At 41.3% G+C, this 26,371-nt stretch overlaps 1 protein-coding gene across 1 annotated transcript; it reads right to left on the bottom strand.

The window, feature by feature from the left end:
- Positions 1–131: 131 nt before the first annotated feature.
- Positions 132–26,371, bottom strand: mal2 (mal, T cell differentiation protein 2). Its single transcript, XM_003224822.4, has 4 exons — positions 26,056–26,371; positions 10,583–10,753; positions 5,600–5,776; positions 132–2,517 (listed from the first exon to the last, which is right to left on the bottom strand). Exons 1-4 carry the CDS (start codon positions 26,194–26,196, stop codon positions 2,446–2,448), a joined length of 561 nt encoding a protein of 186 aa, XP_003224870.1. The 5' UTR covers positions 26,197–26,371; the 3' UTR covers positions 132–2,445.

The raw sequence follows: 26,371 nt of genomic DNA on the forward strand, positions 1-26,371 counted from the left end.
ACACAACGAGGTGAGAAATTACAAAAAACCTGATCTATTTATATGTGCTTGCATGGACTTGTATCGGAAGAATGAACCAATGTAACACCAGCTTAATAAGCGCTTGATTCAAGAACCTGGAGCCTCAAATATAAAATAGTGCAAACTTTTATGATTACAGGAAGCAAATCCACACAACAGTCAGCCACAAATGCACATTTCCACATTCAAAACACAAATGCATCAGATGTGTTCTGTAATATAAATATATTTGCTATAATGAAATCAGCTAACATAAGAAGCAATAGGATATTAAATATCTAAAGCTGTTTTAAAGAGCAGATGTCGGTATTATAAACTGGAAATCACAAGTCAAGATTAATAAGCATTGGCACAGATAGAAAAAAATGCATATGCAAGATCTTACCTACAAAACTTGGGATTGGACTCCAGATTGTTTCAACAAGACTTGCATAGCATACATCAAAGTAAGATATATATGTTAATTCAGCACATGGGTTCATTTTGTGGACTGAAAACCATATGCTATCTTAGCAATATGTAAATAAGAGCTGATACTAGATACTTCAAGCAAGCAAACCATTTAAAAAGGGGATTTCAATATGTTGGCTCAGTCTATAAGTGTAAAAAATAAAAAGGTTTAACAATGTTTTGAACCCAGAGCACATTTTTCTAGGTTAGTGCCTCAATAAAAACCAAACTGGTAAAACTTGTGCTTTGAGAATGTTTTGAGATCCATGAACTAGGCCGAATTCAAATGATTTCACGTTGAATAGAGATACACTTATTTGTTTCCAAGCAAAACATCAAAAATAATTTACAAAGGGACACTTCTGTTCTCTGCCAGTGATACACACTTTTCTATAATTATTCACCAAAGTCATTATAATGACCTTGTCCATAAAGTGCTATGAGTTTTACAGGTGACATGCCATACTTTACTAACTCCAAGGAGACCCCTGTACATAGTGCAGTGGTTCTCAACCTGTGGGTTCCCAAATGTTTTGGCCTTCAAATCCCAGAAATCCTAACAGCTAGTAAACTGGCTGGGATTTCTGGGAGTTGTAGGACAAAACACCTGGGGACTCACAGGTTGAGAATGACTGACATAGTGGATGATTATTAAGTATTCCATTCTCTTCTCAGAAATTGCCATTTAAAAATGAAAGCTGGATTCCTATGAGATTACATTAGGATTACTAATACAAAACCCTACAAACCTAGCTGCATAGACATCAAGCGCAAAGTGTTAGGAAATGGAGAAATCCACCAATTGATATTCAGTAATTGCTAGTCATTTCAGCAAGTTCACTTGGTTGGGCTGCCAGGATTTTAGATCTCCAAAGCCTCAGGCTCATGGCAATATCAATCAAACAGAAGAGAAATATCATATTTAAGCAGGGTTCAAAAACACGAGATGTTAGTAAAGGTGTGACAAGAATTGTGACGATAGACCTAGCAAACCGTGTTCCACACAAGCCATACTCTCTCCCTGAAATAAGTCTGCAGTTGAGTATTTTATAGCTGCCTCCCTGTGTTTGCATATGTGTGCAACGCGCAACACATCTGCATGGATTTCTTAAAATATCCTGCAAGCATTAGTTTAGCACCAAAAATTGAGTTGTCTATTAATGATTATTCCCACTCAGCTTTATTATAATACTATCTGTAGCAGAAGATAATGCTCCTGGTAGGTTCAATCAAAATAAGGAGCCAAAAACCAGAGAAATAAATAAACCAAAGCTGGCAGAAATATCCAGCACCGCACTTTTTTCTTGATGTTTAAATTGTTTGAATGTTGTTTTAAATGGAGAGAATATGGGGAGAAAAGGAAAAAGTGAGAGAGGAAATGTTGAAAGCAGTAATGGTTCATGTGTGTGTTTTCTCTTTAACAAATTTCTCTGCTTATGCATCAGGTAACAAAACTGGGGTCATAATGGATTGGCACCATGTTCCTCATATGTAATGAGGCTTTGGATGTAACATTATGGAAGTTGGGATGGGAGAAGGTGACAACTGCTAATGGCAATGAGCAATGTAGCATTTTAAAAAGAAAAACTTGCACACAAAGGTCCCTGCTGCTCCCATCATGTTTGTCCATAGTCCCAAAATGCTAAGGCGTTCTCCTGATTTTTTTTTTAAAAAAGTGGCCCCAAAATGCTGTTGCTCCATTTTTGCAACTTGGAAATGAGGCCATTAAAGCAGAATGGCACATCTGACACAGCTTTACAATAAACATGTTTTTCCCCTGTCAAAAAAAGGTATTAATTATGCATGGAGTTTATTTCTTTGCATATGAACATTTTTAGAAAAATATAAATGGACTCCAAACATCCTTTGGAACGTCAACTCTTATTTGAGAAGTGGGCTGAATCCCGTTTGATCATCCAAACAAACACACAAAGCAGATGGGATGCTTTCCAGGTGTCTTTCTCTCTTCTAGTGCTATAGCTTCCATCTTCTCAAAGCAAGGGCTGTGCTGCATCCGTAGCAAACTGTTGTTGCAAAAGCAAAAATCTGCAAGGGGGAGGAGAAAGCAAAGTGAATTCCACATCCAACTGAGCTGCCTACATACTTCTCCTATGCCACGGTTCTCACAGAATTCTCATCATCTAGTAATGGGTGTCTCATAATACCTGCAAAAGTAGAGAAGAAGAGGCAGGCACAGTTCCATCATGCCTAAGACCAGAAGCAAGTGAAAAGCCTTAATCTCTACTTCAACTGCCATTGTTCTGGCTGGATAGGGAAATAAGTAGGGAAGGCATAATTCCATGATATCTAAGCAGAGGAAACATCCTTCCTCCATCTCAACTACCACTGCCCTGCCCATGGAGGACGAGAAAAAGAGGCAGTTTCTGCTGAACTTAAATCTCCTCCCACACTACTACGCCATGCATTAATTGGACTGTAAGTCTGTTGGCAAGGAACTAGGGGTTTGTTTGTTCATTTTATATCTGTAAAGTATCATGTTCATGGAAGCTTTATATGGATTTTTTTCATGTCAGGAGCAGCTTGAGAAACTGCAAGTTTCTTCTGGTGTGAAAGAATTGGCCATCTGCAAGGACATCGCCCAGGGGACGCCTGGATGTTTTCTATGTTTTTACCATCCTTGTGGGAGGCTTCTTTCATGTCCCTGCATGGAGCTGGAGCTGATAGTAGGAGCTCATACACACTCTCCCCAGGTTGGATTTGAACTGGCAGTCTTTAGGTCAGCAACCCAACTTTCAAGTCATCAGTCCTGCCAGCACAAGGTTTTAATCCACTGCACCACCAGGGGCTCCTTATATGGATGATGGTGGTGGTGATCATTATTATTATCATAATCATGTTGTGCATGGTTTCATTTTGACCGGGGGTAGAAATTCTGCAGTCCTCCTCAATACTGCTGAACTATAACTTTAATCAACCTGTGTCGGCACAGCTCATGGTAAAGAATACTAGGAGTTGAAGTCCAAGAATATATGGATGACAATATCCTCATTAAAATGAAAGACACCAAACTGTCTCCTAAAATAACAGAAGGAATGCTTCAAAAGATGCTAAAAGTGAATAATGGTTCAACACTGATTTGTACTAAAAACCAAGAAATCCTTTAAAAGGTAGTAGTTGAAGTAAATGGGTAGGGACACCTGGGATATCTCCTTGCTCATGTGTTCTCCTCTTTGGAAAGCCTGTCAGAAGTTACTGGCTGCAACACCCAGCAGCTGTAGTCAGCACCATCAATGGTGACGAATGCTAGAGGTTGTCATTCAACAACATCTGGAGAGTCATATGATTCCCAACTTTAAGGTGGACTGATATTATTTGGAATGCTTTTACATCTGTCCTGAGATAGTCCTTCTCTTAGCATCCTAAATAACAGTCCTACTGTTAAGTTCTTTGTTTCTTTTGTGTCTAAATCATACCTCACAGCCTGCACAACATGGTGATAGAGAACCAAAGAGGGGAGTGAAATCTAGTGGCTCCTTTACTAGAAGTATAGTATATTCAACCCAGGTTTTGGTCTAAACCCAGAAGGGGCAGCTGTTGGGGTTAGAAGGCTGCACTGACCCTCCAAGAGGGCGCAGAAGGCCACTATTCCACTCCAAAATCTTCTATTCCTCAGTGCCCTCAACAGCTCTCAGTATCCCCAAGTCAACATGGGCAATTCTTGCACTTTCAAATAAACGATGTTTCCAAGGTCAGCATACCCCTGACTTTGGCCTGCATAGTTAAGACTAGAGGAGCAAGAAAAAACTATCTCAGTCATGCCAAAGTGATGCTGAATCCAAGGTCAGGTCTAAGCCTGAGCTTGAGACTGTTGGACAAGATTGTTGTATGTTTTCTGGGCTGTATGGCCATGTTCTAGAAGTATTCTCTCCTGACGTTTCACCCACATCTATGGCAGGCATCCTCAGAGGTTGTGAGGTATGGAGAAACTAAGCAAGGAAGGTTTATATATATCTGTGGAAAGTCCAGGGTGAGAGAAGACCTCTGTCAGTTGGAGGCCAGTGTGAATTTTGTAGTTAATCACCTCAATTAGCATTGAATATCTTCATCTCCTAGCTTCCTGCCTGGGGGGCATCCTTTGTTTAGAGTTTGTTAGCTGCCCTTGGTTCCCATGTCTTTATTTACTGTTCTGATTTTTAAGTTTTTTTAATACTGGTAACCAGATTTTGTTCATTTTCATGGTTTCCTCCTTTCTGTTGAAGTTGTCCACGTGCTTGTGAATTTCAATGGCTTCTCTGTGTAGTCTGACATGATAGTTGTTGGAGTGGTCAAGCATTTCTGTGTTCTCAAATAATGTACTGTGTCCAGGCTGGTTCATCAAGTACTCTGCTATGGCTGATTTCTCTGGCTGAGTTAGTCTGCAGTGCCTTTCATGTTCTTTGACTCGTTTTTGGGTGCTGTGTTTGGTTGTTCCTTTCAACAGAAAGGAAGAAACTGAAAATGAACAAAATCTGGCTACCAGTATTAAAAAACTATTTAAAAAACCCTGTGTTCCCGGTCATGAAAGCCTTCGACAACATGTTTGACAAGAGTTCCTTTGGCTAGAATTGGAACCCTGAGAGAGAGCATCTCTTAAGAAACTACCCCCAGTCTTTACACAGGGCCCTTACATTCTCTGGTGCTTACTCACCCATTCAAACAACACATAACTTTTCTTTGCTTTTCAAGAAGAAGGAGAAGTAGACTGGAAGAAGGAATCTGGCATTGGAGCAGAAGTCATGGATTCAGACTTTAGAATCATAGATCATAGGCCTCTTCTGTACTGCCATATAATCCAGATTATTAAAACAGATAATCCACTACATCTGCTTTGAACTGGATTGCATGAGTCTACACAGCCATGTAATCCAGTTCAAAGCATGTTCCACTGCCAAATAGCTCTTACCATCAGAAAGTTCATCCTAATGTTTAGGAAGAGACTAGAGAGTGATCTGCTTGGAGTTAAGTTCTTGCAGTTCTAGCCTCACCCAACCTACCTCTACCCCCTACTAGAGCAAAACAAGAAAATGGGACCCATAGAGATTCTTATCTCATCATTTAGCTCCCTGATTTATTTAGTTATTTATTTTGGAAGCAAAATGAGTTCAGAATGCACCTGAGTGATACTTACAGCAGCTGCTATGCTCAAGTTGTATTCGTGCTCGTTAAGAACTGGTATATATGTGGTGTTATTGGTGGCTTGGTGGAAGCTGATCTTCAGTGGATAAGAATGCAAAGAGGTGGTGGCTGCTTGCAGAAGAAATGTTCCAAAATAAAAGACAAAGACCCCTGCATGATAAAGAAAATCCTGAAAAGAAAATACAGAATTAGTTTGAGTTGAAGATAAAATCTGCACTTGGTCTTTTTTAGCAAAGGTGGATAACACAGTAACTCTCTACATGTTGCTAGACTGCAACTCCCATCAATCCTAACCAAAGCAGCCAATGGTGAAGGATGATAGAAATTGCAGCCCATTAACCTCTGCAGGGCCATGTGTTCCATATCCTTCGTTCCATTGGGCAAAATAAATTGGTTTTCATTATGGATAAAGATGTCAAAATTAAATGTGCCTTCAACTGTAAATTAGGAATAGAAAATACATTTGCATTAGATGCTGAGCATCCATTATCCAGAATTCAAGATCCAAAATACTACAAAATCCAAAACTGTCCACATAGAAAGCCAAGATAGCTACACCTCTGCTTTATGTTTGTTCAATGTACACAAATCTTATTTCATGCCCTAAATTATAAACAAACATTGAATGGCTATGTGTATAAGGAGTACATGAAATGAAAATGCTACAGTAGTAATCAGAAAAAAATTAAAAATATTATTTTTAAACATTTTATAGAATCAGAGTTTGAAGAGACTTTGTGGGCCATCCAGTCCAATCCCCTACCAAGAAGCAGAAAAATTGCATTCAAAGCACCCTAACAGATGGCCATCCAGCCGCTGCTTAAAAGCCTCCAAAGAAGGAGCCTACACCACAATCCAGGTGTGGTCTGACCAAGGCCCAAGAGGGGTAGCTTGATTACCCTGGGTCTAGACACCATACTACTATTTATGCAGGCCAAAATCCCATTGGCTTTTTTTTGCCACCACAACTCATTGTTGGCTCATTTCTATGCCATGTACTAATATCACAAACGTTGGGACCACAGATTTAGGGTTTCAGGAACCCAAGTAAATTAGAGACATCTAGAAACAAAGAATGAATGACATGCACTTATATGGGAGAAATTCAAAATCATTAACTCTGAACCTGAGTCGTAAATGTCTCAAAGAACTCTGCTGCTGAGCCATGGCCTCCTAGGATTTTATTTGAAAGATCATGTAATGTGATGTAATGATACTACATCTACTCCAAAACAGAGAGAGATTGGTACAGGAAATTTTTGGATTCAGTGACAGCCCATCCCTTGTTTCCAACATTAGAAATTAGTGGCAATGTTTTTTGTTGTGTGCTTTCAAGTCAACTCCAGCCTATAGTGAAACTAAGGTGAATCCCGGGAGCGGAATGAGCGCCCACTTGTTAGCCCCAGCTCCTGCCAACCTAGCAGTTCAAAAACTTGCAAATGTGAGATCAATAGGTACCGCTCCGGCGGGAAGGTAACGGCGCTCCATGCAGTCATGCCAGCCACATGACCTTGGAGGTGTCTATGGACAACGCCGGCTCTTCGGCTTAGAAATGGATATGAGCACCAACCCCCAGAGTCGGTCACAACTGGACTTAACATCAGGGGAAACCTTTACCTTTACCTTTTTATCCCAAAATAATTACTTTTAAAAACCGAGATGCAGTTCATTGTCCTTGCAACTCAGCAGTCATATGAAATCCCTCCCTGCCATAATACAAAAAGGAATTTAGCTAGACTATCATAAACATCAATGAAGAGAAGCCAACTAGTTTGTTGAACAACTTTAAAAAAATCTTTTCTCATCAATACACTTACATAGCAGAGCTGGGGTCCTTTTAAGGAAGACCAACTAAAACACAGAGCATAATAAGCATATTGTAAGAAATATGGACGAAACGAACCACCGTTCCTATTCTAGCCTGCTGGGCTCTCTACTGTATTTCTCCGTTGCCTAAATGTCTGTCACCTTCACGGATGAAGGAAGTACACACAGCCTTATGAGTAGTACAGTGTGTGCTGGATTTAGGAGGCAGATTATCTCATTTCCTCTGCCCAGTTGCCCTGACTTGGAACTTCCTCCCTCTTTTGGCAACTCTTACAATGAAGTTCTCTGTCACCAGTAGAAGCAAAATCCCAAGACCTTTGTAGCCAGGAGAGAAACCTCTGGTAGAAGGACATAAGCCCTTGGTTTATTACCTTTGTGTAACATGTCATCTCAAAGCACAAAACTATTGGAACAGAACTGACCAAACTGCTGTCCACATATTGTAAAAGGCCAATGCACTGTGAAGATATTTTGGAATATCTGGAGCCGGGAAAACCAACTTCAATCTGTACTACCTGTTGGCTAACTAGAAGCATTGAGATGGACACTGCTGAGAAAAAAAATGCTGCTCTTTGTCTAATCCACTAAAACAGCTCTTCAATTTTTAAGATAAGGCTTTAGGGACAAGTCACACCACAAGCAGGTCTGGGCTTGTCCTAATCCATACTCATTCAGCATCCGGCATTAGACAAAGATAAGTAAACGCCAACTCTATGTTGTCCAACTAAGGATAGCTTAGGAGTTGGCACCAATTTGTTTTTGAACTGGCAAAAGAAATTGCCTCCATCCATTTCAGCCTGCCAATGCCTTCATATTTAAGCTGGAAAGAACTGTAGGCTTAATTTAAAAAAGAATCCAACCCTGAATGCAATGCCTACATTTCAACAACATTTTAAGTACAGGATTATTGTAAGGTTCTGCGGCCCTTTGGAATTACTGTATTACGTTAATTCTATACTATAGAATCAATGTAATTTGATACCACTTTAATTGCCATGGCTCAATGATACAAAATCACGATAGTTGTAGTTTTACAAGGATTTTCACCTTTTCTGAAAAATTGTACTAGTGCTTCACCAAACTACAACTTCCAGGATTCCACAGCTTTGAGCCTTGGCAGTTAAAGTGGTGTCAGACTGCATGAATTCTACATGGACCCCAATTCTCCTCTTATAATGCTTCCCCTCCAAAAAAGGGACATGCAGGCAAGAACCAATGCAATATTATGGATATGTATAAAAAGTTGACAAGCTTATCCACAACTGAAAATCAATTCCCAGTGGCATTCCTCATCCACTGGTGTTGTAACATTCTTAACTCTTTTACATGTGGGCCTCTCCTCTCCACAATCACTCACAAGACTTCTGGTATATCATAGATCAGGAATGCTGTTGGACTGCAATTCCCATCAAGCTTTGCCAGAAGAGGCAACAATGAGGAATATGTTGCCCACGCCTATCCTGTACTCTTGTCCAGACCTGTCTGCTACAGAGCTTCTTGCCAAAGCCTCACCTTAAAAACAGAAGGCTTTTTTGACGGATTAGATCAGGTCTTAATAAACTATTTCATGTGTGGGACTGAACAGGTGTTTCTCCCTGTGTGTCAGAGATTGGCACCGTATTTGGTGGAATAGCGATGTAAACAATAAGAAATGCTCCATAAAATGGCAAAATGTGCCCCCTTTCTCACCAGTATGCAAATTACTACTCATAGGTTTGCTCATAGTCAAAAGCTGTTAAGACCAACAGACCCACTCCTAGACACATTAGGTATAACTTGGAAATATTACTTTTTGAAAAGCCTACAGCTCTCAGAATTCCCGAGGTGGCATGATATTGTCCAAAAGAGTAACATTTATAAGCCCCAAGATCAGTGTATAGTCATGGATTGACGTATCTTGTTACAGCTTGCATAAGCATGAATGAGACCTCTCAAATCAACATTCATAAACCAAATTTGCATGTCACCAGTCTCGATGCAAAAACAACCCTTTTTCCAAGAAAAAAATGGCACATATTCAGCAGAGGGAGATTTGTCATTAAGGGAGAAATACAAACACACAAACAATTATTATTTTAATGAAAGGAATTTACCAAAGCCTATTAATAGATTGTGAGGGCTGCATTTGCCTCCCAGAACTATACAAAGAAACGTCAATTGATTAATTAGTCGATTGAGTAAGCAGAACAAATGGCATTGGTGAAAGAGAGTGGGATGATTGACACATTTGTTGGAACAGCGACTGATTTGTAGGTGGAATTCTCTCATTTTCTATCACAAAATGCTAGAGTTTAAAACGGTAGTCATTTCACTGCACCAAATCTATGTGATTCCAAATCAAACACATGAAACCACTTCTGTAAATATCTGTCCCTCTCATTGGTCCAGACTTGCAAAAGGATCATAAACAAAGGCCTTATTTGCTTATCCTCCCCTGGTATGTGATATAAATCAGAAAGGAGGAAAGACAGTACTGTGCAAAGCAGAGAAAAGAAAGTCAATGCATCACAGAGCTGTAGTAAACCCACTTTACAGCTGACCAGAGAAACAAAACCAGAACAGCCCACTCTGATGTGATACTTTTTAAAATACAGAACTAAAAAAAAAAAAGAGCCTTTTCACAACATGGGAGATGCATCTGCACAGTTTTGTTCCTGTTGCCATGGCTCCATTTATGAAATCTGTAGTTTAGAGAGTTTAGAAATCTCTGACAAAGATACTAGAACTCCCTTGCAGAGAATTATCAGAAACTTGTTAAATTATAGATCCCAAGATGGTTGACAATGGACTTGAGATAACTTTTTTTCGTGTCAGGTGTGACTTGATAAACTACAAGTCGCTTCTAGTGTGAGAGAATTGTCCGTCTGCAAGGATATTGCCCAGGGAACACCTGGATGTTTGACGTTTTTACAATCCTTGTGGGAGGCTTCTCTCATGTCCCCATTATTAAAGGCATAGAGTGGAGTAAAATCATGGCAACATGCATCTTGTCAAATCCATTTTAAGTCTAGCTAGTTTAATGAGCAGAACAGCATTAATCAAACATCACAAAACCAAGAATCTACCCAGAGATTTAAAATATTGTCATATTGCACTGCAATGTATATATCCCCCCTTTCTTTTTTTTAAGTGCCTTTGAAATGCTTACCACACGGTTCCAATCAATAGAAATTCTTTCTCTGTAGCTGAAGAGAAACACACAGAGGAAGGAGATGGAGGCGAAACATGCCGTCACCGACACAAACATCACCCATCCCTGTAGCAACGGTAAAGGAACTTTGGTGGCAGCGACTAAAATCCAGACTATGGCTCCAAAAAGCTGTAAAGGAACATAAAAAAGGGGAAGGGGGAGAAGAGGAAATAATTTTGTTTACAGCTGAAAATAAATTGGCTTTTTATGCACGTGTGTATAAAACCCACAAAGAATACTGTCATAAAAGAAGGAGAAATCTTCTGGAATGTATTAGGAATGTTTGTATTTGGAACACTGTGACTCGGTTCTTTACCCTTGACAAAAGCAAAGCTTGTACATATACCATCTGTAACATGGTCCTTTTCATAAAATGATACTAACATTAATTTTCAAACAAAAAACAAAAAATTAAAGAGTAACTTTTCTGGGGTGAGACATGTGATGTTTACTAGTTACTTTCACTAGATTGTTTTGATGATTCATTTGGCAAGTTCAATGACACTTTTGCATTTTCAGTGAATTTTAAAATGTTTTTGTCTCCATTTCAGCAATTGGACCAACACTTTCATCAGGTTGGGTGTGGGTTTTTTTTTGTTTTGTTTGTTTTTTGTTTGGTGTAACAGAAAAGGGTCCATGTCCCTTTAATAGACAGGTGGCAGCAAATTATCCAGTAACTGAAACCTTCCCTATCAATTTCTCTGCACAAGAGGAAGCAAAATCATGTTAAGCCCCTCTGTTCAGCACACAGCTGAGGAAAACATAAAGGTCATGCTAAGAAAACTAAAATTAAAACAGATTACAAACATTTATTTTACTTTTACTAGCTCTTGTCTGCTGCCTTTAGAATGCTATAAAGAAGGTAGTTGTGCTTCCTCTTTCATTTTAACTCCACAGCAGGAAAGCTTTGTATCTATCCCTAGATCAGTGGTTCTCAACCTGTGGGTCCCCAGGTGTTTTGGCCTACAAATCCCAGAAATCCCAACCAGTTTACCAGCTGTTAGGATTTCTGGGAGTTGAAGGCCAAAACATCTGGGGACTCACAGGTTGTGAACCACTACCCTAGAGTAAGCCCCATAATTTGGGGGGGGGGGGGGTCAGTATGATTTAGTAGTTCATGTTGAATTACGACTCTGGAGACCAGGGTTTAAATCTTGGCTCAGTCATGAAAACCCACTGGATGAACCTGGACAAGTCAGATATTCTTTTCCTCAAAAATACTCTGAGATAGATTTGCCTTATGCTTGCTGTAAGTTGGAAGTGACTTGAAGTTACATAATAACACAGATGTACTGTATAGGTAAAAAGGTAAAAGGTTTACCCTGACATTAAGTCCAGTCATGACTGACTCTGGGGGTTGGTGCTCATCTCCATTTCTAAGCCAAAGAACCGGCATTGTCTGTAGACACCTCCAAGATCATGTGGCCGGCATGACTGCATGGAGCGCCATTACCTTTCCGCTGGAGCGGTACCTATTGATCTACTCACATTGGCATGTTTTCGAACTGCTAGGTTGGCAGGAGCTGGAGTTAACAGCGGCCGCTCCCACCGCTCCCGGGGTTTGAACCTGGGACCTTTTGGTCTCCAGCTCAGTGCTTTAACGCACTTCGCCACAGGGGCGAAGTATAGGATTCAACAATAATTTCATGTATTTTGTTGCTGTAATAGAAATGAAAATCATACGGGTCTCAAAGCATTCCTCACCTTTAGCTATACTACTAGGGATATTGGGAGCTGCATTTCACCAGCATCCAAAGGGCCACATAATTCCTATCTCTGTTGTTAGAGGCTTTTCAGTAGAGCAGATCTGAAGAGCTTAGGTCTTCCAGAGATTTTGGCTATCCTATTACATAAATAATCAAATTTCCTTGGCCGTGCTACCTGGGTCTTCTAAGAATTGGGAGACTATGGAACTTATCACACTGAGGCCCAAATCTGTGGGGCAGCAGAGGAAAACCAATGCCCCGCATCACCTGCTGCACCCCTTACCTTATCCCACAGGAGGAAGCATCACTGCCTAGCTTTCCCCATTCTTTTTAATGAGAACACGAGAAGCCTCCTGTGTTCTCAGGGAAGTGTCCTAGCAGGCTGCCAGTATGCTTCCTCTAAGGAGCCCCGCTGGAAGTAGCCTTACATCATGTGATGACTTCTGGTGGGCTCTGTCAAGGAAGCGTTCTAGCAGCATGTTAGGGTACTTCCTTGTCTCTGTGTGATGAGGTGGTATATGTGGAACTGCCTCTTAGGAGTGTTCAGAAACTTCAGCTGGTCCAAAGGACTGTAGCCAGATTGCTAACTTAAGTTATCTAAAAAGAGCAAACAACGTTCTTCTTGCAACAGCACCACTGCCCACCGCTCAATTTTCTGTTACAAGTGAAAGTACTGGTTATGATCTACCAAGCCTTATAGGGCTCAGGTCCAAGTAATCTGAAGAACTTGATTCTCCCATGTGAGCCTGCCTGTGTTTTGAGATCTTCTGAAAAGCACCTTCCCTTTGCCCCACCTTCAGCAATTAGAAATAATATTTGAGGAGCAAACACACCAATGGCTTGGAGAAAGAAACTAAGATTTGTTGTAGGATCTCCATTCTAAGATAGTCTACCCTCAATCTTCCATGACAGAAGCTAGCTAGCTATATCATGGAAAGTTGAGAATAAACTCGTGGGAAAAAGAAGAGGTGGAGAAAACATCCCTAAGAATATCAGTTTACATCACAGAGATTCAGGATAGAAGGAACTTTTTTCAGGTCACCCAAAGTGTCTAACTATTACCACTGCCCGCTGTGAGGTATCCTTCCTTCCTTGTAGTGAAGTGTTATTACATTTCCAACACTGTCACCCAAAAAGATACATCTGGTAGATATACTGCATTTCCTCACATAATAGTCATACCTCCATTTTTGGGGTCCCAAAATGGTTTTTCTTTCCTTGCATAAAATTGCAGGCGTTTATAAAACTGAGAAACTCCATTCGTTTCTAAAGACAGTTTGAACAAACACTGAGCTCCCCTCCCTCCTTTTCGTTCCAGGAGTAAAACAGTTTTAAAAAACCAATCCAGAATCCGGCGAACAAAGGCACCCTTTTTTACCACATAATAGTCACACCTCCTTTTTTCAACCAAAAATATTGTGGGCTTCTTGGTGGTTATTTTCAGGCTACTGAACAACTTTCATTGTAAGATTAAATTGGCACATTTTTTTTCTATCTTTCTGCAAGTAGACAGAGATGTCCTTGTTTTGACATGGTTTTGGAGACTGATTGTTCAAAAGGAACAGGGCTTACATAATGTACAGAATTGTTTATTTTTGTTTTCTTTTTATTATGTTTTGATCTGGTTTGATTTTTCTGGTTTGAGTTCCTTTTTAATGTCTGTAAGAGAAGAGTTTTTGAATGTTTTAACTGCTACAAATCACTTTGAGTCCCAAATTGGGGGAAAGGTGGGATACAAATACGTACATATAAAAATCATTATAGTCTAGATTAGTTGTTCTCAACCTGAAATTTTTCAAGTGTTTCAGCTGGCATAGCCAATTGTCAGGAATTTTGGGAGCTGAAGTGCAAAGCAACTGCAGGACCAAAGGCTGAAAAGCACTGATCTAGATGGCTAAAGGTTCCTGAGACCTGCATTAGAGCTGGGATAGGCAAAGCACAGGTCTTCAAATTTTGCTGGGCTTCAACTGTCGTAATTTCATTGGCGATGCTGGTGAGACTTCATGGGACCTACAGTCCAAGAAGCATGGAGAGCTGCATCTTGCCTTAAACACATACATTACAAATAGACATGGAGAACCATGGGGTGGAGGTGGCATAACAAGCTGCATTAGTCTTCTTTGTTTACAAGAAGGTCTTTAATTGCCATTCTTCCTTCTTTGGAGGTGTGAGATCCAAAAACAAAACACAAATTAGTTCAACTGTTTAAATAAAAAACAGAAAGAGCACATTGGCAAATATGGGACAAATATGTTTGTATTATAAATTACACACAACTGTTTCCAGCATGGGCAAAGGGTGGTACACCTGTTAGCATCATGAAATAAATGGTTTGGAAACAGAACGAAATTAACACACCCTTTGGCAGAAAAAGATTAAGGCGACAAGGTTTTCAACTTATTTATAAGGAAGCCCCGGCGAATTTAATGACACTTATTCATGAATATACATGTATAGCATTGTGCTAGAAATTTAATCAGAACTTACACTTTACTGAAGTTGGCAATAAACTCTTAATTCAAAGTTTTAATAAAACTGACACAAGAATTCATGGGGAAAATGGTTGTAATAATGGATTTGTTTATGAATTTATTAACTCTACTGATTTCTAAATATGATCAACTCTCTCAGCCCCTCTGAACAAATCTGAGAAAACCCTGAGATAGGTTTTTTTCTTCTCCATATGAAGTTCATGAGGAGCCAGCGTGGTATAGCTGAGCATTGGACTACAATTTCAGAAAGCAAGGTTTGAATTCCTGCCTGTCCATGGAAACCCAGTGAGTAATCTTGGCCAAGTCAGACTCTTTTAGCCTCAAAGGAAGGTGAACAAAAGGCAAATCTTCCCAAGAAAATGGTGTGATAAGTTCATCTTAGAGTCAGCATATATTGGAAACAACTTGAAGACACAAAAGAAAAGCAACGAAGTCAATTAGTGAATTCATAATGAATGTTGAACTGCTCATCACAGTCTGGTCCACTTCTCCTTGTTGTTGGAGTCAACTGAGGCTAATGTGGTGCTGGACGAGTGCCTGAATGCTGTACTGGGCCAGATGAGGGCTAATAAAATTAAGCTGAACCTGGATAAGACAGTGGCTCTCAGGTCTAGGAATTGAGCTAGCAGCCCATCCTGGATGGGGTTGCACACAGTAAGGTTTCTTGAGCAGATACCCTGGGACCAGAAGCAAGATAATTTAATAGCACTCAGTTGTATCTGTGGTTTTCAGATAACTGCAATCCAACCAGGATCATATTCCCTGGAGCTACAGTGATCTTACTGTATTAATATGGATCCTAGTCCTTGTAGTACCATGTTTTTATCCTATGGGGTTTACAGTTTAGAAAGATGTATAGAATTATCAGCCAGAGATTTCTAGTGCCCCAACAGACTACAAATCCCAGGACTGCATAGAATGGAGCCAATTAAAGTGCAATCCTAACTTTATAACTATGTTGTGAGAAAGGGTAAGCTCTGACTGTAGGGTAATAATCAATCTTAGGTCTTTTAGTAAATTACATACAAGGAATGTTAGGAAAAGGAAATTGGGCAGATTTTGCAGTGGTAATGCTTGCTCACTTTTCTAGTTGTTCTTCATAGCCACTGCACATTTTTTTCATGTTTTTTCTAATGAAGGCTTGGAAGGATATATGCAAACAAGACATGTCCCTGTTGCTAAGGAAACAGGACTAATGAGATCCTAGTCACACTGTAACAGGTATCATGGCAGCAAGGCAGGGAACATTAGGTTGGTTGACTCAGCAACAGAGAATTGCCCTCACCCTCCCACGCCAAGAAGGGCTATGTCACTTTGTTGTCCCTCAGTCATCATGGTGTACTGCCAAATCACATTGTGGAACAGAGTTGGAAAATCAAAATGCTTACTATTTGTTCCCCGATTGGTTAGGTTTATGTTGCAATGGAGAAAAGGAAAGCATGAAACTACAGCAGAGAAGTTAAAGCCAATAGTGAGATATTTAAATTGCAAGCAGGGGGCTGTGTGCCTTTAACTGTGATCATCTTTTTAGACACAACTGAAGTGAGCCTTATACTTGTCCATTGGTTATTTTGCCACTCTGAAATGTCAAGCCTTTAGTTACTCTTATGGATATGCTGACTGGAAGGTTCATTGATTTTGTAGTCCTCCAAAGTATCTCTTTCAAGTTCTATTCTAACGGTCCCAGTGCACAAAGGCCCACAACATTTAAGAATCTTGGGCAGACAACAAATAGTAAGACACCCATCTCCACAAGAGATATGTTCCCAGTTGGATCATGGTAATGGGAAACTATGTATATGAACAAATGCCCTTACATTACCTCACTTCTAGCCCAAGCTTACCATCAAGTTACATTGGAAGGACCTAGAGATTTCTAGAGAGGAATTTGGCAGGTTCTTCAACACAACACTATGGTAATTTCTGGAGGAAGCACTGCCTGGAGGACCCAGCTAATTCCTGTAGAGACCAATTCTCTCTTGAGCATGAGTAAGTGAAATCGGGGATAACTGCTCTTAGGAGTGTCTAACTATATATTTGACAGCTGTCTTCAGGTTTAATAGAGTTGTACATTCCATTAGTCAGACTCAATATTGTGTTAGGAAACAGGTCAAGTAAACAGGGGCACGAGCAGCGTAATGGTTAGACATGGAGGATACAGATTCTAGTCATCATTGAGCCATACAATCATTGATTGATGGAGCCCCCGGTGGAGTAGTGGGTTAAAGCCTTGTGACTTGAAGGTTGGGCTGCTGACCTGCAAGCTGCCAGGTTCAAATCCCACCCGGGGAGAGTGCGGATGAGCTCCCTCTATCAGCTCCAGCTCCATGCGGGGACATGAGAGAAGCCTCCCACAAGGATGGTAAAAACATCCAGGCATCCCCTGGGCAACATCCTTGCAGAGGGCCAATTCTCTCACTCTAGAAGCGACTTGCAGTTTCTCAAGTCGCTCCTGACATGAAAAAAAATTGATTTTGAGTCAGTCAACTTATCTTAGTCTGACAACGACAACAACAACTTTATTTTTGTATCCCGCCTCCATCTCCCTGAAGGGACTTGGGGCGGCTGACATGGGGACAAGCCCGATCAACATAGTTAAAATATAACACCTTAAAATTCATAAACAGCATCATAACACAATATAAACAGACAACAACATAACACAGCATAAAACAACCATCCAATAAACAACTAGTGGCCTGAAACAGTAAACAGTTTCTAGGCTCAGGCGAGCAGGCTGGTGCAAATCAGTTGTGAGGACAGAGCTGATGGATAAAGTGCAAATGTCAGATGGCAAAAATTAGGGATAGAGGGCAATATGAAGTAGAACACTATAACTCTGAGTAGGAAACAGGAGTAAAGGGAAAGGACTAGATCAGGGGTCCCCAAACTTTTTAAACAGGGGGCCAGTTCACGGTCCTTTGGACTGTTGGAGGGCCGGACTATAGTTGGCCACCTAGCAATAACAACAACAACAAAGAGGGTTGGAAGAGACCCTTTGGGCCATTGAGTCCAATCCCCTTCTGCCTTTGTGCACCGAAAGCACAAGCAAAGCACCCCTAACAGATGGCCACCCAGCCTCAATGTCAATAATAATAATAATAATAATAATAATAATAATAACAATAACAATAATAATAATAATAATAATAATAATAATAATAATAATAAGGGTTAGAAGAGAAGAGACCCCTTGGGTCATTTAGCCCAACCCCCTTCTGCCCTTGTGCCATGGGGGCTGGATAAATGGCTTTGATGGGCCGCATCCGGCCCCCGGGCCTTAGTTTGGGACTCCAGGACTAGATTTTGGGTCATAGCTGGGGTAAAGTTTTCTGGGGAACCATCTAATCAAAAGCACAGTGGAACAGCCACGATTTTAGCTCTTTGCAAAAGATGGACAGGGTAGGTGCCATCCTGATCTCCCTGGAGAGAGAGTTCCAGAGCCAGGGGACCACCACCGAGAAGGCCCTCTCTCTCGTCCCCACCAGCTGCACTTGTGACGGGGCCGGAAGCAAGAGGAGAGCCTTCCCAGAAGATCTGGGAGATTGTGGAGGTTCGTAGGGGATGATGCAATCACGAAGATAGGCAGGTCCCAAGCCTGATCTACCTCACAGATTTGTGGGAAGGCAGAGGGCCACAAAAGTCTCCTTGAGCTTTCTGGAGGAAAAGTGGTATAAATGTAACCAATGAGCAAATAGTAAAATTTAAAAGGAGCTTAAACTGTTGTGTAGCAGAAGGATTTTCAAGAGGTGCTGCTTCCTTGATTAGCTTTGTTGTTACTGTATTTGCCAATAAGTTGGCTTCAACTTATAAGAAACCAATGAATGAGAGACATCCAAGTCTCCCAGCTACTGATCACATTGCTCAGGTACTGCAAACTCAAACCATGGCTTACTTCTTGAATCAATCCACTTGTGTTGTGATCGTCCTCCTTTCCTACTATCTTCCACTTTACTAAGCGTTATGATTTCCCTCAAAGATTCACATCATCTCATCCTATGTTCAAAGCAACATCACTTCAGTTTCATCCTTTTGCTCCTAAGAAGAGTTCAGGCTTGACATGCCCTAAGACCCATTTATTTGTCTTTTTGACACTGAAGGGAATATACTAAACTGTCCTCCAGCATCACATTTCAAATAAGTTGAACTTCCTGTCAGTTTTCTTTATTGTACAGCTTTCACAACTGCACATACAAACTGGAATTATTGTGATATGGATGGCTCTGACTTTCGTATTCAGTAATATGTCTATACTTGAGGACTTTATTTAGCTCCTTTACAGCTGCACTTCCAACTTCCAACTTGATTTATGACTAGGCCTATTTCAGTTTGTAATCCTCCACTTATAAATTATGTAAACCCAACAGTCTATAACTGCTGAAATTCCCATTTAACACAGGTGTAGCAATGCTGTCTTCTCTTTGCATTTCCTGGCCCTAATTAAGATCCTACTATCTTTCCCAACTACCTCCACTCCCATGCATAAAAAGGTGCTTATATTTTGTACCCTCAAAACATTTGAACTTTGCTTCTCATTTGTTGAGTATGTGCAATCCTACTAACCAAACAAAAAGAAAAAAATATTTTCTACCTCACAGAAGAGATGCTGTCCTGATCTTTATGAGCAGAAGCTTACTCTCTTCCCTCTAAATGTTCTGATTTCTGTCCCAATTACTCTTCTGTTATCCTTCATTTTCAGCCACTGACTTGGTTTTTTTCTCCTCCTTCCACTTTCCACATTTGTCCCCGTTTAACAGAGTTACAAGGGCCCAAGTAATCTGCATTAAAAAAACTAAGAACCCATATACACTGCCATATAATGCAGTTTGAAACTGCATTATATGGTCAATGTAGTCAACACAGTTAAACTGTATTATATGAATCCACACTTCGCCCCAGTGGCGAAGTGTGTTAAAGCACTGAGCTGGAGACCGAAAGGTCCCAGGTTCAAACCCCGGGAGCAGCATGAGAGGCCGTTGTTAGCTCCAGCTCCTGCCAACCTAGCAGTTTGAAAACATGCCAATGTGAGTAGATCAATAGGTACCGCTCCGGCGGGAAGGTAACGGCGCTCCATGCAATCATGCCAGCCACATGACCTTGAAAGTGTCTACGGACAACGCCGGCTCTTCGGCTTAGAAATAGAGATGACCACCAACCCCCAGAGTCAGACATGACTGAACTTAACGTCAGGGGAAACCTTTACCTTTACACTGTCCATATAATGCAGTTTTAACTTTACATAGGGCCTGAGTGGAAAGAGAGGAGAAAACACAATCTTGACAGGCTAAGGCAAAAGCAAACTGCTGCAGTCCTTTAAGATTTTATATTTTTCCTCACTGATAACATCTGCTATCTGAACCTACTTTTATGTTGCTTGGCCACATGTCCTGGTTTTCATCTGTTGGAAGATATGTCATAAATTCTATGTACACCATAATCTTGTGTACTAAATCCAATTGCATTCATTGAAGCTTATTCCCAGAAATTTCCCTTCGGTTTGCCAATTCAACTTATTAAGCAGATGATCTCATTCAGAATTTCTCACAGAAGCAGCCAAAAAGAAATCACATATGTCCGTAATTACTTCCTCATCCCTTACTCAGTCCCAACTCAGTATCATCCTGCAAGGCAAAAGAGTATATAGCTAGATGTCTCCAATACATCATAAACACTTTAATTGGTTAGAAACTAGTATATTACTTCTTAAGATAATCATTCTATATGGCACACTTGTTCAAGTAACATACTCATTGTAAAAAGACAGCCTTGTCATAAGGTTTTAAAAATGCCTGTTCTTACATTTGTACAATATGGTACTACTTAGTAGCAGGGGAAGTTTTGCCAACACCCACTGAAGGGACCAGATCCTTGAAAGTTAAGCACAGTCAGGTGTGGGATTGTGGTGGTCAGTACTTGGATGAAGGATTGTGAATGAATATCAGATGATAAAGGGAGTCAATGGCAAACCACCCCTGAGTATTGCTTAAGAAAACCCTATGAAACTGTACTTGTCACATGTTTGAGAATGATTGCTTGAAAATAAAATTGAAAAGAAAATAGGCTGGAATCTCAGTGTGACCACATTTGAATCAGGTTGACCTATTTTATGTGCCACCAGACAGCCTTTCTACATTAGATTTTCCAATAGTACAGCAGCTAAGGATCTCAGGAATAGGGACTGGAGGGCTGCATCCTGCTACTATGACTACTGAATAACAGGAAGATAATGAACTTTAAAGAAAAGAATGGATGATTCAGAAGAAGAATCAAGTCAGGGAGGAGCAGATGGAGTTATAATCGTAAGAGGTGTCTCGGTGATGTAGGTGTGTTTAAGAAAGGTCCCAACAGCCCAGATCTGCATAGCCAATAGTGAGGAATGCTGGGAGGTGTAGTCCAAAAAACATTGGGCGGCTAACTGATTTCATCCCTTCAAGCAAGAAATGAGATTCAGACACAAAACCTAAGTTACCAAGTTGATCCCATTAAATATTTTGTGGCATTAACAATTCTATAACTGGAAAGTGTTGCTTTTCTAATATCTTCCAAAAGCTTTAACTCCCAGGGTTTCTGCAGGTCACACAGGAGGAACCTTGCTGGACTGAAAAAGGTGGCAACTCAGGTGCTCTACCTACATGAGATGAATCTTTGATAGCATACAAGATTTTGATCGCAAAAATAGGCTGTAAACCAGTCGTTCCCAACCTTTGAGCCTCCAGGTGTTTTGGACTTCAGCTCCTACAATTCCTAACAGCTGGTAAGCTGGCTGGGATTTCTGGGAGTTGAAGTCCAAAACACTTGGAGGCCCAAAGATTGGGAATTACTGCTGTAAACAAAACTGGCTAAGGTTAAGTGGAAAGGGATAAAGGAAGATGTGGTGCAGAAAAGGGTTAGAGATGGATGTAGGAAAAAACCATACAGATTTGTAGGGAGTAGAAAGGCACACACTTTATATGCATGCTGTGGTGCAGGGGGTCCCCAAACTAAGGCCCGGGGGCCGGATGTGGCCCATCAAAGCCATTTATCCGGCCCCCATGGCACAAGGGCAGAAGGGGGTTGGGCTAAATGATCCAAGGGGTCTCTTCTTCTCTTACAACCCTTTTATTATTATTATTATTATTATTATTATTATTAATTAACATTGAGGCTGGGTGGCCATCTGTCAGGGATGCTTTGCTTGTGCTTTTGGTGCACAGAGGCAGAGGGGGGTTGGACTAAGGGTCTCTTTCAACCCGCTTTTTTATTATAAGTATGACACAGCAAACAAGATAGATCTGCTGGATTTCGTTTCACAAAATCACAAGTCGAACACTTCCCAAGTGTCTAGGACTGTGTGATGTATTTTCGGATGATGCGCGCAGATCCCAGCAGGGTGGCCTTCTGCAGTTGGAAGATCGTAATTTTTCAATGTCTATTGTTTCTAAATGCTGGCTGAGATCTTTTGGCATGGCACATTTATTATTATTATTATTATTATTATTATTAACATTGAGTCTGGGTGGCCATCTGTCAGGGATGCTTTGCTTGTGCTTTCAGTGCACAAAGGCAGAAGGGGATTGGACTCAATGGCCCAAAGGGTCTCTTCCAACTCTCTTTTTTTTTTATTATTATTATTATTATTATTGCTCAGTGGCCAACTATAGTCCGGCCCGCCAACAGTCCAAAGGATCATGAACTGGCCCCCTGTTTAAAAAGTTTGGGGACCCCTGCTGTGGTGAGATTGATTCTCACTTATAAAATAGCAAGATTTGGACAGAAGATCCATTCATACATGATGGACTGAGTGCCGATCACTGCTTCATTTGAATTCTTTCATTTATATCCCAGCATTGTACCAATCTGATACTCAAGACAGCTCATAATATGAGTTAAAATAAAATACAACTAAAATGTACAATACATTTTTTAAAAAATTAAACAATTATATTACTGGGCTTCATGGCCGAATTATGGAATTGATACAAATCAGCTTGGTCTGATTATTTCAGTGAGAAGAGGGAGTCCAAAAGGCACTTCCCCAACCTGACACCCAAATTGGCTAACCACAGGATCCATCATCTTCAGTTAGCATTGCCCTTGCAAAGAATAAAGCTGTAGTCCAACCCATTTGGAGGTCACTGGGTTGCGGAAGTCTGACTGATGCAAAGAGTTCAATGGGAAGGGTCAAATGAATGGGAACTGGGTTGTCCTCAAAATGTTAGTGAACTCTATATATCAGCATCCTTTACTAGCCAGTATGCTGATAGGACTGCTGGGAGTTGCCATTTGCTAACTTCTGGAGGATTGCATAAATTACACCTCTGGGTTAGGAGCTCAAAGTAGGATTTGTGGGGCTGAGAAAAGAGAAGTAGATTGGCTGGAAAAGAAAACAGGAATGGGAAGTTATTAAAAGTGGTGTCTATTTATTGATCATAGCATGCTTTGCTCCACTAACCTCAGTGCAAAACACCTAGAGCTCATATCTTCCTCATAGAATCACAGAGTTGGAAGAAAACTCATGGGCCATCCAGTCCAACCCCCTGCCAAGAAGCACGAAAATTGCATTCAAAGCACCTCCAACAGATGGCCAAACAACATCAAAACACCCTTGTAAGGTAGGGTTAGACTGAGAGGACATGGCTCCAATTAAGATCTCAACCCCAGGTCAATCTGCAGTCTAACAATGAGGACTAAACCACTCTAGCTATCTGTTAACTGTCAAGACAGTTTTTAAAAATCCACAACCTATGCTTTCGGGAAAGTAATCTTAATTTGAAAAATGGAAAGATGTCTAAGCATGTAAATCAGAAAAAGACAATTGAAACTGCAACAAAGAAGATGTGTCAAGAGCTCAGAGAGATTTTGCAGGAAAATGAGAAAACACGTCAAGAATTTTAGTCTGATGGACCCTGTAGTATCTTTTCCCCTTTTACATAAGACAGAGAAGGGAGGAAGAAAACATATACCTAGCTACCGGAGGAAGAATATGGTGAGTAGTCAAGAACCTGAGTATTGAATCTATGCAATAGAAATAATATAGCTTGACACCAACTGAACTGCCATGGTTCAATGCTATGGATTCCTGGGAGATACATTGAGGAATTACCACTGTTTGGCATGTAAAGCTATGATTCCACAGTACTGAGCCATGACAGTTAAAGTGCCATCAAACTGTGTTAACTCTAGAGTGTGGATGCACCCATAGAAACATAGCAACCCTCTTGTTTTATTTTGTAAGCAAGCATCCAAGTATCTTATCCCTTGTGTTATTGAAGGCTTTCATGGCCGGAATTACTGGGTTGTTGTGAATTTTCTGGGCTGTATGGCCATGTTCCAGAAGCATTCTCTCCTGATGTTTTGCCCACATCTATGGCAGACATACTCAGAGGTTGTGAGGTGTTGAAAACAAGGCAAGTGGGGTTTATATATCTGTGGAAGGCCCAGGGTGGGAGAAAGAACTCTTGTCTACCTAAGACAAACACCTCCCAACAAAGGATTCCCCCAGGCATGAAACAGCCAGGCTTTGAAGCTGCCAGGCTATTCAATGCTAATCAAGCTGGCCAATTGTAACATTCACACTTGCCTCAGGCAGACAAGAGTTCTTTCTCCCATCCTGGACATTCCACAGATATATAATAAACCCCACTTGCCTAGTTTCCAACATCTCACAACCTCTGAGCATGCCTGTCATAGATGTGGTGAAACATCAGGAGGGAAAGCTTTTGGAACATGGACATGCAACCTGGAAAATTCAGTGATTCTGTCCATGAAAGCCTTCAACAACACAAGGGATAGAATACTTGGATGCCTGCTTTCAAAGTAAAACAAAACAAGGTGGTTACTATATTTCTATGGGTGCGTCCACACTCTAGAGTTAACACAGTTTGACAGCACTTTAACTGCCATGGCCCAATGCTATGGAATCATAGCTTTACAGGATCTTTAGTCCCCTCGGCCAAAGAGTGCTTCTGGAACCTGGCCATACAACCCGGAAAACCCATAGCAACCCATCCTATCCCTTGTGAGTAATAGGTGCTCAAGATGATAAATTTTTGCACAGTTTTCCCTGGGTGAACACAAGAAGGCTTGGCATGGAGCAGAACAAAGGATGCATCTATGCTGTTGAAATGATAAAGCTTGGCACCACCTTAATTGCCATGGTTCAATATTACAGAGACTTGTAGTTTGGTAAAGAACCCTAAAGGTAATATAAAATGACAAGTCTGGTGATATTATGGCATTGAATAACAACAACATATAATAACTTTATTTTGGAGCCCTCAGAGGTGCAGCATGTTAAAGCGCTGAGCTGCTGAACTTGCAGACCGAAAGGTCACAGGTTTGAATCCGAAGAGCAGAGTGAACTCCTCCTCTGTTAGCCTCAGCTTCTGCCAACCTAGCAGTTCGAAAACATGCAAATGTGAGTAGATCAATAGGTACCACTCTGGCGGGAAGGTAACGGCGCTTCATGCAGTCATGCCGGCCACATGACCTTGGAGGTGTCTACGGACAACGCTGGCTCTTTGGATTAGAAATGGAGATGAGCACCAACCCCCAGAGTTGGTCACTACCTTTTTATAATAACTTTATTTTTATATCCCGCCTCCATCTCCCCGAAGGGTCTCGAGCGGCTTACATGCGGATAAATCAGACCCAACAAAAATTAAAGCCAAACATAGATTAAAACATATCTTAGTAGAATCAACAACATTGCAGTGAGACAATAACATAAAAACAGCAGCATCAACTACCAATAGTTTGAGTAATGGGTACTGAAATTCAGGGGGAAGATAATTGTGCAATTGAAGAAAGAGAACAGTGAAAGCCGCGTCAAAATAGATGCAGAAAAGGCTAAAAGCCTATTCAATTTACAACTCCCAGGATTACAAAGCATTAAGGCAGGGCTGTTGAAGGACCTCATCAGCAATGAGACAGCAGGCATGGGCAAACTTGGGCCCTCCAGGTGTTTTGGACTTCAACTCCCACAATTCCTAACAGCCTACCGGCTGTTAGGAATTGTGGGAGTTGAAGTCCAAAACACCTGGAGGGCCCAAGTTTGCCCATGCCTGATCTACTCTGTTGAACGGCCATGGCTGAAGACCACGTCGAGCTACCACTCTCCAGACTCCACGCCACTTCGAGCGGTGCCAAAAAGGCGCAGGATTTAATCAATGCACAGAGAGGGTGCACCCAAAGCGCGCTCTCGCTCTCTCCCACTTGTTGCGCGTCTGTATCGCTCCCTGCCGCGTTGACTTACGATCTCCAGGCAGATGAAGGCCCCCGAGTAGGTGCGCAGGATCTCCAGGCCCGAGGGGAGGGTGATGCGGGGCGGCGGGTAGTGGGCAGTGGCGTTGGGGGGCGGCGGCATGGAGCCCCCTCCTCCGCGGGCAGGGAGCATGGCGACAGGGAAAGAAGGAGGGAAGGAAGGAAGCCCCGGACGTGGCCTCCGACGAGGGAGGAAGGAAGGAAGGTAAGAAGAGAGAGAGAGAAAGAAAGAGGGAGGGAGGAGAGGCGCAGGTGGAGGGGCGCGTTGTGTCGGGCTCCTCCTCCTCCGCCTCCTTTTCTGCTCCGCC

The sequence above is a fragment of the Anolis carolinensis genome, chromosome 4, assembly GCF_035594765.1.
Source record: "Anolis carolinensis isolate JA03-04 chromosome 4, rAnoCar3.1.pri, whole genome shotgun sequence".
Lineage (NCBI taxonomy): Eukaryota > Metazoa > Chordata > Lepidosauria > Squamata > Dactyloidae > Anolis > Anolis carolinensis.